At 37.1% G+C, this 13,418-nt stretch overlaps 1 protein-coding gene across 3 annotated transcripts in view; it reads left to right on the forward strand.

Annotated features, from left to right (window-relative positions):
* Window positions 1–13,418, forward strand: part of FAM120B (family with sequence similarity 120 member B) — a 47,478-nt gene that overhangs the window by 8,208 nt on the left and 25,852 nt on the right. For 2 of the 3 annotated variants that reach the window (XM_069010225.1, XM_069010227.1), the window contains exons 4-6: window positions 4,277–4,372; window positions 8,915–9,087; window positions 13,088–13,180. In XM_069010225.1, the coding sequence (XP_068866326.1) occupies window positions 4,277–4,372; window positions 8,915–9,087; window positions 13,088–13,180 (362 nt within the window). The remainder of the gene's footprint in view (window positions 1–4,276; window positions 4,373–8,914; window positions 9,088–13,087; window positions 13,181–13,418) is intronic. The other variant, XM_069010226.1, reaches the window with a different exon arrangement.

Raw genomic sequence — 13,418 nt, forward strand, 5'->3', positions numbered from 1 at the left:
GTAAGTTGTAGTATAATGTAGAATCACTTTGGATTAGCATTAAAAAAGAGCTTACTGGAACAAGACAACCAATTAAATTAGTCCATGTGGAGTCTGCTGCCATTATACAGCTGCTGATGTAGCACATTTGAAGCTAACTTGACTAACTCTACACAGTGTTCCAGTTTGCTGTGGTGATGTATGCGCTAGTGATCCTCTGTTTTACTCCTTAATATCGTCAATTAAAATATGGTGGAAACTGACTTCTTTGCAGTTTGCAGGTCTGCTTATTTATTGTTAATTGACAAAGCAGCCAACATTTACTAAAAGCAGTGGTTACAGTTTTAGTAAGAACAGGTTAAAACTAATGTAAACTATTTCCCCTACTCTGAAACAAGAAACTTAGTTTTGAATGTCTCGGTTGAGATTTCCCAGGGTGCCCAAGAGACCCACAAATCCATAGGAGCAGGATGTCATACCCTTTGAAACCATCGGCCCATACCATGCCACTTTGCCTGAAGCCATAGTGGGATAAGTGTTTCTTTTGCTATCTGTGCCACTTAAAATAATTCTCTTGCACAGCCACTCATTTCAGTCCCTGTGCATCGTCTCAGTTGTGCTGGTGCAGCTGTTTGGGCAGCTGTGTGGTGGCCTAGTTTGAGAAACTGAAAATAGCTTCTGTCTCTCTTCCCTGCCTTTCTTGTAGCCAGGTAACCTGGTTCTGTTTCCCTATCTGGCTCTGTGTAGCCACAAACAGCTGTGGTGAAACACCCCGAGGGAATGGCAGAGAGTGGGAATATACAAATCAGTGCCTGTCTGCTGAAAGATTGCTTGTATAACATTGCCTTTGGTATAGTTGGATGTATGGTAAGTATGTGTGGACCTTTACTCATGGAAATGTTGGAGAATCACAGCCTTATTTTTGACTCTTCAGAAATAAATAGGGGGCTGGTGGTGATTCTGATAACGTGGCATTTGTTGCCTGTGTATTTCAAAAGTACATTTATAATTAATTGAGCTATTTCTTATCAATATGTGAAATATTGCATACAGTGATATAAATTGCCAACACTTTAGCATCTTTCCGAGAAAAAGTACTTTGGGAAAAATTCAAGCAGGAGGGGAAAATAACAGTAAATAATACACCCTGATCAGCCAGCCAAGCTCTTCCTTATGTGTGCAAAGAGTTCAGAACAAAGCCAGCAGGTTTTGGCACTGGTGCAGTCCATGGAAATACCTGCACCTGCATGGCCACTGCCAATTAGGAGGTTATGTAATGTAGCCTGAGCCCGTGGCCAGCTCCTCGAAGTCCTGGCATCACTCCCAGTTCTAACATTAGCAGGCCAGACTGATCCTCGCTTTGACACTGTCAAAAACAGTCCATTAGCGGAATTTTTGCCATTTATCACCAGTGACTGCTCAGGAGAACTGGCATTGTTACAGGTGTAGAGGAACACACATAACATTTTCCAACTGTCTTGTGATTTGCACATAGCTGGAGCTTTCCTTAGGCTGCCTAAGCAGTGCTTTCACAAGTCATTCAGAATCTGTTTAAACAAAGGAACTGCTATTTTTTTTTATTTCATTGGTGATATTCTTTACATGCACTGTGGGGGAAAAAGTTTGAAAAATTAGTGGGTTTTTTTCCCCCAAGACATTTCCGTGCAGAGAGGGTTGACATTTAGTAATCATATCTCCATTTCATTCTTGGTATGTTAGTGTGCTGTCAGTTTGCAGGACCTTGCTGTCAGCTGTATTTATTTGGCTGGTTATGTGAACAGTAATATACTTTTGTTACTAATGGACTAGAGTAGTGAAAAGCACTTAGCTGATGTGGTGCTATGTCCTGTACCTATATTCACAAGCATTAAAAGAATGAAACTGTAGACTTCCTATTGACTTCTCTCTTTACTGTGCATGAGTTCAATGGTTGATGTAAAAAATAATCTCTCACTGGTATTTAGAATCAAGTCACATTTAGGTAAGTTTTTCTGTGAGTTGTGGAACTCACAAAGAGCAGTGCTCCCCACCAGCTTCCCCCCAGCAAAGCTTTTCTATTCCCATGCTGCTTTCTACCATCTTAACTTCTCCTCATGTCCTTGACAACTCCCTCCTGCAACATACAGTGTTCCTAAGCATGTTCTCTATTGCCCCCTGCCCTTCACAAATCCCATCTACCTTTTTCCTCAGCTCTAGCTCTTCTACAGCTGTTTGTGTACTGATTTGCCATTCAGTCTGTTTGGATACAGCAGGTAAGTTGGCTTTCCTGCCTTTTGTTCAGTTGGTACCCTAATAGGATCCCTCTGTCAGCTGAGTCTCCAGTTTCACAAAATGTTTAGGACTTTAATCCATTTGAAATCACTTCTCCTTTGTCAGATTTAGTTGAAACAGAGCAGTGCATCCCTGAATTAATTATAAGACAGATGTCCTAATTGTATTAGGTTTGCCTCCTTAAGAAACCAGGCTAGAATTTAGGAGTCTGAGTGAGCTGGATAAATTGAATAAAGCGGAGTAATCTACACACTAAATCTTAAAACTGAATGCTAAAACATCAGAATGTTTCTGAAAGTGACTTTGGGTTATTTAATTGGAGGGTTTTGTTCATGAGATAGCATTATCATAGACAATGATTTATAATCAAGATGTGAGGTTATTCAGCTACTGGAATGTACAGCTTAAGGCTTTTTTTCCCCCCTAGGGTAGGCATTTTTAGTTTTATTTTTAATGTCATCAGTTTTTGAACAGTGAAGCATGGCAAGCCAGGTGTAATACTGTCCCTCATAGTCCATATGTTGGTTCTTCAGTCCCTCACCTTTATTGGGAGTTTGTGCTGTAGGTCCACGGGGAGGGAAGGAAGGAAGAAGCAGGGTTGTAAAACAGATTTTGTCGTGTTCTTTTTCTCTTTTCTCACCCCTGACACTAGAAATACATCTGAGGAATTTCTGCCCTTGCACCGTAGCACACTACTTGTTCATGCATGCCAACAGTTATCTCCAGCACTGAGGTATGAGTGAGATCAGGAAATTAGTGTGACAAAACCTTTTTGGGTGGAGAAGGAAAGGACAGTGTTGGAAAGATTTCTTTGGTTTGTTTTAATCTAGGGGAAGTTGTTGATTAGGGTTCACAATGTGGTATCAGAAATACTTGTGCACTAAATTTCAGGGAGATTGGAATTGGTGATAAAAGGCAGGAATTTTTAAGAATAATTACTTCTGTACTGGCTGAGAGCTTGAAGAAATCAGAGGTGCCATTCTGTGAATCTGGAAAGGGCCAAGGGAAAGAAAAAAGAAAATATTTGAAAACTCTACTCCAAGTGCCCAGGACTAGCTAAACCTCTTTAATTCATACTGTTTGCCAGACTACAGAGAGTGGACATTTAGGGTACTATGACATGGCTGCCATAAGCAAAAATCTGGACAGAATGCAAAACACCATTGATAGTAACACTGATTCTATGTTTGTTTGGGTTTTTTTAGTGAAGACTTGCATTGGAAAGATTTTGATCTGACTGTTGTAAATTGGATAGTCTGCATTTCAAAAATTCTTAAATGCTTGATTTTTTTTCTGAAAGTTGGTTTGTTTGGGTTTTTTTTAAGCATCAAGTAGTTAAATACACAATTCCTGTAGTGAAATTTTTAATTTAAGGGGCTTCTTTAGGGGGGCTGAGCAGGGTTGAGGTTAGGGACTAGGAAAGCCACTTGAACTATTATGTATAAACAATTCCTTTATGCTAGGTAAAAGGTCTGGAACAATGGGCTGTAAAAGCTCTGCATGATGGTGGGATGACTCCATTGCTGTCAGCTTTCAAATAGCCATCAAGGCCTCCCTATAAAGATTTTGGCTCAAACCCTGAGACAGGAAATGTCAGGGCAAGTTGGGAGGTGAATCGTATTAAGCACTGCCTGGATATGTGGCAGTGACAGTGCTGAGAGACTGAGGCAGGTCATGCAGGTCCCTAAGCTATGCCACGTGCCTCCAGAGCTTCCTGAGCTGCGTTGGAGTGGGAAGGTCTAAATCTGTTTAAGGATGTTTTCCATAGACTCTTGTACATATATTTTTGGTTGCAGTTCCCCACTCCAAACTCATGTTTATAGTACATAATTGAAACTCTCTTTATTTGTTCTGATGATTGGTCATAAAGATACTAAAACTATTTTTTCTTGGTTTGTTTCTAAAGCTGAGCAAACAAGTCATCATGAAATGCCTTCTATTACATTAGAATCCTGATCACAGCTGATTCCAGCTGTTACACTAGTGTCAATACTTGCATTTGACTTACTGATCCAATTCTTTTTAGGTGGAGCCTATCCTTTGGTAAAAGAGTGGTTTGTCTATTTTGGAAATCCTCTCAAGCAGCCAGAGCTGATACAACCTGTACGGCCTTCTGTTACAGGTAGAGTAAAAATGTGTTTAAATCTAAACTGAAAGAATGACTTCACTAAAATGAGGTTAAGCAATCCATCATATGTTTGATACAGAATCCAGGATGACTGGAGAGAACAAGGGGCTAAAGAACTGCATGCTTGTAATTGCTTTTAATTACCCTTTGTAATTATAATAGGATTCAGCTTTGAGACACATGTTATTGCTGTGTCTTGTTAAACCCAGTGCTAATTCAAACATCAGTTCTAAAATGCAAACAATTTCTTAGAGGTTCTAAATACTGCCAGGATAAGTGGTATGTAGGGCCATATTAAAACTCGTCCATTAAGCTGTTTGACAGAATATGTTAATGAGAGTAGTGGAGAATGTAAAAAAGAGTCATTTTTAGATCATCTCTGACAACCCAGAAAGAGATTCCAGCTTTCAATAAAGAAAAATAATTAGGCTATCTGTTTCTGTGAACCTGTTTCTGTTCTCTTAAGACTTTGGTATTTTGTGTGGTTTTGTCTTCTTCCCTTTGGTAAAAAACACATTAATGAACACTCTTAGTGAAATTAGAGTTACGAGAAATATGTTACATTACAAATGTCATACATTTCAGTGAAAAGATTGAGTACTGTATATATATAATTGTGTGTGTGTCTATATATATATATATATACACAATTGTATCATGCAATATAAGTTTAGGATGGGAAGTAAACAATTATGTTATGTCAAGGGGAAGATTGTTCTAGGTGTTCATTTGCCCATGCTGTTGTAGTCATCCTTGTTCTCACAGGTCTCTCTCTGTCAAGTCTTGTGCTATCAAATGGATCAGCAGCTCAGAGGTTTTTCTAGTCTTTCACATGAAATATATTCGTTCCACTGATATACAATACCATTGATATCTTGTTAAGAAAAATTACTGTCTACTCAACTTTTGGAGAGTAATTACCAGTGGATCTTCCCTCAGCATCCAGAACCTTTTGTAGTAGTCGTTGTTCTGATCTGATCTAAATCCAAATTCAGAAGCTGAAATGCAGGCACTTTTTTATAAATTTATAGTAAAATTTCTTTTTAGGTATCCAAAGATTGCACATTTGTCTTCAAATTTGAAACTCATATATTTAATTAGAGTCTTTGAATTCAAAGAGGAAGGTAAACCAGTTGCTTTTTAGATATCAGCCTTTTCAAAATCCTTTTTTTAAGGATTGTTTGGAAAGAAATGGGTTACATAGACAAAGTACCAATGAGTTTTCATTTGATATACAGTAGTTTCACTATCCAGTACCCCTGACACAATATTAGGGGAATGATTATCTAATTGGCTTTATGATAACATGAAATTGCTGTGAAATTTTCCAAATGGAATATGAATATGCAGAGTAAATATTGATCAGTCTGTCCTGTGCAACTGCTTTGTTTCAGCATAAAATGGTCTGGGAACATGTTGCAAAACAAGGAAGCAAAACTCAACGAAGTATAAACTGTACCTATGTAGTTACATTTCAAATTGTCTGGAAAATATACTGTATTTATTGTTGTGAAATTTTCCATCCCAGATAGTAGACTTCCTTCCTCTATTTCTGGGGAGGAATCCACTTAATCTCATGTACTCTGGTTCTGTAGCTCTGCAAACATGCAACACATAGAACCCACCTTCATGCTGACAGTAAACAGGATCTTAAGTGTGTTTGTTTGTAGCAACCACGTAAGTGGTTTATAAAAACACAATCTTCTCAGATACAATCTTTACTAACTCAGTAATAAAAGGCTGTTCAAGCAGACAAAAAATGGGAGGAGGACTTTTAGTGTTTATTTTTAGTGCTCTGTTGTCATTCCTTCAGCAGACAAATATTTTTCTAAAATTTTTGCAGTCCATATTTGTATGCCTTACATTCACTCATGCATCTTTGATTTGCCACAGCATGACTTTCTAATTCACCAAATAAGGTTCCGAACCGCACATCACATTTTTCAGACAGGGATCATATTTAGAGCTAAATTTAAAGTTGTTTTAGGAAGTTAAGAGTTCAAGTTGTCAGTCAAGATCAGGTTACTCAAAAAGACAAAAAAATTTTACTAAAAATGTATTTGAAACATCAAAAGTGCAATTAATTAGGGAAAGCTCGCTGTTTTATCTTTTTTGAAAAAACTGATAACCGTATAATCAAAACTACTTTATAGCTATACTGAGAATATATGGAAAATCCTGACTCTTTCCAATTTGATTTAGATTAAAAAGCCTAAAGAAATCATGAACTTTGAAGTGTAGTGTCCATAATGATAAATATTTTAGATTTTGCATTGATTTTTAAAAAATAAGTAGAATTCCTGCTAACTTTTTGTGTGTGTATAAAACAGCAGAAGTGATTTGCATCTGGAAAGGTTGCAGGTGATGGATTGAATGTTAGCTTTGCTTTAGAAATGAAATATTGAATCCTAAACGCAGGGTAGTAAGTAAGTAAGAGGATAACTTAAAATATGTTTAAAACATAGTATGTATTACTTTTTTTTTTTTTTTTTTTTTGAGAGAAACAATTAGCATGAATTAGCATCTGTGCTTGCTTGCATTGTCTGTGTCTCTTTCTTCCTTCTGGAATGGTTCTTTTCAATTGAATGAATATGATCATGATTTACACACATTGACAGAGCGCCTTTCATTGGTGTGTTCCAAAACGAGACAGCATCAAGTTTCCTTTCCCAGAGTAAATAACTCATAATTTATCAGTACCTCTTTTTCCCAGGCACAAATAGATGTTTCTGAAAGTGTAAGAAACTGTTTGTGGAAGAGATGTCTCGAATTTTTTGTTGAGCTCTCTCAATATAGATCTATAATCTTGAATATTGATGCAGTTACTGGTTTTACTCTGGAGAAAGAAGGATTTCTATTAATAGGTATGCCCCTGGATACAAAAGAGAACTTTCCTTTTAACCGATTCTTGGTATATCTCCTTTTATACAGAAACCATCAAAACTATTTGAGTTTACCCATGTACAGATTGTCTCACACATCAGCGTTGCTTAGCCTTGGTAGGAAAAGTTGGCTGTGTTTTGGTTTCATACATGTTATATTTGATTTTTTTCCTGGAACTCAGTCTCTGCTGTTCTTTTTTTTCCTAAGGCAGCAATTAACCAATATCAAAACCAGTAATGTGGGTCTTACTGTGCTGTCTGTACTACTCCACGCACTGCCACTGTTTGTGTTATCTCTTACCTGCATTTCTACCTCCAGTCCAGCAACTGGTATTGTTTCTTAATAATACATTTCCCATAGAAATGAGGTTAGAAACTTATGGATGGTATGACAGTAGTTCTTTTTATGGTTAAAACTTTTGACGAGAGAGTTAGTCTTAAAAATAGTAAAGGAAACATCCATCAGGGAGATAAAGAAAGAAAATACTAACTTTTCTTCTAGTTTTCCCCTCTCCAAAGAATTAGTACCATTTGGTTAATGGGCTTTCCTGGCTAAATAAACATCATCTATGTAGATTTCAGCACCTTGTCACTTTAACCATTTATTATCACCAAGTGTTCCTAACTGGTCTGCAGCTGCTGCATGTCACGTAAAAAAGGAAAAGGTGTTACCAAATGTAGCTTAATTAGTCCACATTGAAAATTCACACCTCATTTTATTTAACTACAGAAGCAGCCGTACTTTATGGTACGATTCTGTCCTTTATTGAGATTCTCAGGCATAACCAGTTAGCTGTTCTGTTATTTCACGTGCATAGTGTTTATTTTGATAGTAGATTAAATGTAATTTAAATGAGGAGCAAATTTTGCATTAGCCCACACGTGTCACAAGCTGGGAGATGGCAGCATGGGGTAAATATTAAGGATTTAGAGACAAGCGTGAATGAGACTAGAGAAAGTCTGGAAAGATACATTATTCATAACTGATGACAGTTCTTTTGTGTGTGTTTGCAGCAGTGTTTCATACAGTAGCCTAGGACGTGAAAAATACCAGATCGCCTGGGTTTTTGTTCCCAAGTGGGAGGGAACATGCTGCAGAGCAGGCGCGCCCACACAGTGCCTGGTGGAGGATGTGTGAGCCCCACCGAGCGGCACAGGTGACCATGTGTTCATTAAAACAGGTCACCATGAGGGAGACAGTGGGAGGATCCTTCAGGGACCCCTGGTGTGTTAAGTCTAGGAGAAAGAGAAGAAGGAGATCTGGTCGTTCTCTGCCGAATCACTGTTTTATGATGAAGTGAGCCTCTTTTAATCCTGTGGATCGCCAAGGGAATGAACGCACTTGTAGGCAAACTTTGCCCTTGCATAGGTTAAATGCCTGCTGTCTCAAGGTTGTCTGTGCTATTGTAAGAATTAAGTTCAGTCCACTCTGCTTAAACATGACTGTATTCAATAAATTTTATTTAAATTACAGGCCTTTTTTTTTTTGTTAAATTTTTTTTTCAAATGCAAGTTTTGTCAAATACATTTTATTTTTAACTCTGTGGTCCTTGCAAGTGCCAAGAGCAGATCACTCATTTCCTTTCAGATTGTAATGAGGTCGACATGTTTTATCTTGCTGCTGCCAAAATAAAATAATGGCTTTCTTTTGTAGGTGGAACACCTAATTTGAAAACACTGTGGCTTGCCAAAGGGCCTGACGTGGAAAAGCAACGGTATAGTACTTTTCTGGCATGCTTTTACCTTCAAGATGAGATGGAAGAACTCCAAGCTCTGGAAGCACCTGTTGCAGGATTCTGCTGCTTGCTGGCCTATCTGATGATGCAGGTAAGAGGGACAGTTGCTTTTTCCTCAGCTGTCAGCCCTGATAGATACGAAGGACAAATAAACTGGTTTTTGCTAGCCTGTGCTGGGCATTTCTCTTAATCCTTACTGTAGGCATAGCTGATCAAATATAATAGTACTGCATTACAGTATTTTTAATTACTCCACTTAACGTGCACCATCCTGTTCAAGAAATACTTGGGGTTTTTAGTAGCTAATCATCACTCTCACATGCCCATGACAAAACCCCTTGGGCAGTCTAGCAGAGAGAGTATAAACTGAGGGATTTCCCCTGCTCCTTGGGACCTGTTAGTAAATTAAAGTTGCTCCTTTTGTGTTTCCTTCATGTCATCAAAAGGACACATTCCCTCAGGTGACTGTGCAGGCTGTGCAAACAGACAGTATAAATATGTAGTCAGCTTTCACTACTTTTTCACAGCATCTTGTCAGTCTACTAATTTTAAAGCCAGAATTGAGGATATGGCTCTTCTCATTAAATTCTGAGTAATAGGGGATCATTAGATAGCATTTCTGTTATAATTTCAAATACTTGGCAGCCTGCAGGCTATCTTAATTGTAATAAAAAGGGACACAAGATTAAATACAATATTGCTTCATTATTTACTTTTCTCTTAGGTATTTTATATATTGTCTGGACTTGCCACATTTCAAATGGTGATCTCACAAGCAGATTTTCCTCTCTGAGGAAGAGCAAATTATGCTTTTATCTAATCTGATAAGCTCAGCTTCACTTGTACTTAAACGGAACTGCATTTTGTCTTTTGTTTTGCTTTTTTAGATTTCACTTTCCTCAATAACAGTTTTGTACTGGTGTGTGATACATGAAAACAAGTTCTCCCTGACTTTTCCTTTCATTTCCCTTCATGTGTTTACTCAAACTTAGATGACATATTGAGGAAGTACATGTGAGAACTACACAAATGATCCATATAGGTCTTTTTTTTTCTTTAATTTTTGTATAACAGAATACAAATTGAAATTTTTTTGAAGATAATACTTACTAAACATCATTTCATGCCTTGCAGTTTCAAGTCAGCAAGATATATATCATGTACCTACCTTTTAACATACTTGAAGTGTTTTTCCTATTTGGATATGAAAATGCAGTTTCATTGCATTTCACTTATTTATTTAGTTATTCTGTGCACCCTTTCATAGTATGATAACTAAATCATTTGAGAAGGGTTTCTTTAGTGGGATTAAGAAGAGGAGTAACAGGATGGAACACCTACAGAAATGTGGATTTACTGAACCTTGATCACAGGATATTAATAAAACAGAAAAAAAAAAAGCTTGTCAGGAAAATGGTTTTCAGAACTTATAATCCAATGGCTACTGTTATAAACAGAGAAGAGTCCAGATTTACAGCTCTTGCTTTCAACAGGAATAACAGCAGAGATCATGCAAAGGGCTCAGTTTGATGGAGGGCTTTTCATGGCAGTGCCAGTTTCTCAAGAACTGCCCCATTTTCCTGATTCTCTTCTGCCCACTGAGTTGCACTGACACAATCTACCCTGTGAACTAGATTAGGGAATCGATTTGGAGTAAAATGTTTTTCATTGCTGAGTTGTTTTAAACTTTGGTTATTTCTCTGATATTGTCTGTTTGTTCTCTTGGGATGTTTGAGAGGAAAACATGAGGGCAGGAGTGTCAGTAGCCATGCTTTGAGCTGGCCATATTGCTTCCATTTGTTTTATAGCTGAGAAAACAAAGCTTGTCTAACTGTGACCTGACTCTTGTCTTTACACTTTAGTCTTAAATTTTTATTAGAGAAGGAAGGTGAATTGTTTCCTCAGAAATTATTGAGAAAAGTGTAGGTTGCCTTGAAACAGGCCTCAAGTCTTCCTTCAGCTTGTGTGAGGGAGAATAAACTTCTTAAAAATTTCATTACTAATCATTTAATCTAAGCTAAAAATAAGAGTTTTACAGGAACCAGCATACTGACCAACCCATCTGGTTTCCTCAGAATGTGTGTGCAAGTATTTAATGAAAACTTTAGATGCATTTTTGTAAAGTAAGAAAAAAAATTCCAATAAACAAACATTAACTATGTAAAAAAAGTGTTTATATGAAAAATATCTTTTTCCATGGTACCTTTTAAATATTCTCCAAATTAAGAACAAAAACAGTGAAAAAAATTACGAAACATTAGGTCTGTCTTTAAAGTTGGGAAAGGTGGGAATGTGTTCAAATCAAACTGAAGCCTCCAGACAAAGGGGAAATTTTCAATCTCTAGTTTTGGAATAAATCTGACAGTGGAATTGTGATAAGTCACCAAGTTTGATTACTGAATAAAATATTTCTCTAAAGAGGTGTTTTTACATTCATAAGCATTTTTGGCTGATCTGCTCTGTTAGGGGCATTTTCTTGCTGTTGTACTTGCAATCAATCTTTGATTTCCTTTTCTTAGGACAAAATTGTGCAAGTATTAAGAATTGTTTTGTAGATAAAAGTCACTTTTTGTTATTGCAGTGTATAAAATGTGCAGGTTTAGTAAACCTCTCTTGTTGCCAGCTACACAAAGGTGACACCTGGCTTGAATTACAGGGTAAAGTAGGGCCATTATCAGATCTTAGCAGACAGGTGGAGTTAATGAATACCAAGGAGCATTTTCAAAGCTTAAAATGTTTCTGATATCACATTCTTGTGCTTTATGCAAGATTTAACAGCATCATAGAGGGGAAAGTATTTTACAGTGGGACAAGCAGTAGGGCCTGATTAAAAAAAAAATATATTTCTGAATAGTGGTTGAATGATTTTTATCCTGAGGAGGAAACAATAGGTCACTTCTTCTAACCCAAAAAATGAATGACATAATTATAGATGGCCTCTTAGTGCTTCTTTTCCCTGTTGATTTACATCAATACTTTCTTTTAAATTCTTCTCTCCATTTTATCTGTCACTAAATAGAAACTCTTACTGGATTGAAATGCAATATACCAACATTGCCCCATAATCAACCTGTTAAAAGAAAGGCAATGCAGAGTTTTAGGCAACCTCTTAAGTGTTCTGTAAGCCCACAATGCACATTTCCACATTTTGCAAGAGAAACCTTTCCTCAAGTTCCAATTGATAAGGATTTGTAATGCTTTATGGATCTCATTTTGGAGCTCTCTTTATGTCCTCAACAGCTGTAACAGATATGAGGTCTTGGTGCACATGTATAATCTACAGTGTTTCATAAGAGGAGGGAAAGGATTAGAACTTGACTGGCACTGTTGTGGAATCATCCCAGCTGGTCTCAAGGTGCTGTCTTTCTTCTGAGCTGATCATGTGCCTCTGCAAAATCTCAAAACCCTTTTTCACAGCAGAAAAAGTGCCCATTCCTCCTTTGCTGATAGAAATAAACTGTTACGTAAATTTGGAATTGTCATTTCTATTTCCCCACTTGAACATTTCAGGGTTTTGTTTTGAGTTTTCCCTGCTTCCATATGCAGCCTTAAAATCTGAAAGAAATCAAATATGTTTTGATAAGTTTAGGTTAAAATAGGTAATTGAAATATTTTAGAATACTTTTGAAATTTCTCACAGATAAATGTCTAAGCATTTTTAGAAAATCCTAATGGTCATTGTATCTGTGGCTCATTGAGGTGGTTTTTATCCTGTGTCTTGATTACAGAGTAATTTTTTTTAATTCTTTTTTTTTTTACTATGCTTGATGTTACAGAGAGGGAGAAATTTCCTGTTATTAAGAAACTCCAAGGGAAGTGGAGAAGGGAATAAATGAAGGCTGGGCATTTTGTTTGGTGTGTGGAAATCCATGTGTATGCACTATACACAAGTGTTGGGGTATGCACTTCATTCGAGCTGTGAAAGAAAGTATTTTGTTCCCTGTGTGTTTTCCTAGATGATGCATTCATGGTGGTCATCATTACATGAGGTCACTGTTCTAAGTTGGATGTGCTTGAACAAGAGGATTCAATTTTCAGAAAGCTCCTCTTCAGAGCCTTCAGATAATATGTTAATTTTTCATCTGTTTTAGGTCAGTAGCCTCTCTCTGGAGGACTTAAATGCATTTCTGGCACTCATTCTCTGCCTCAAAGGGAAGTCAGCAGCTCAATTGACAGGCCTGCAGGTATGGACTGGAATAGTTGTGTAGCATAAAATACTCATGGTAACATTATGATAAATATTTTAGGGGCAAATCATTCTACATTAATTTTTTTACAGGTATAGGAGCTAGAGGTCATGGAAAATATATAGGCTTTTAATGTGCTACATTTCATGTGAATGCTAATATTTGTTAATCACACAAGAAATTAAAATGGAAGGGACATTTTCTAGTGGTTGCAGTCCTAGAGTGAGCAAATTAG

The sequence above is a fragment of the Aphelocoma coerulescens genome, chromosome 3 (assembly GCF_041296385.1).
Source record: "Aphelocoma coerulescens isolate FSJ_1873_10779 chromosome 3, UR_Acoe_1.0, whole genome shotgun sequence".
Lineage (NCBI taxonomy): Eukaryota > Metazoa > Chordata > Aves > Passeriformes > Corvidae > Aphelocoma > Aphelocoma coerulescens.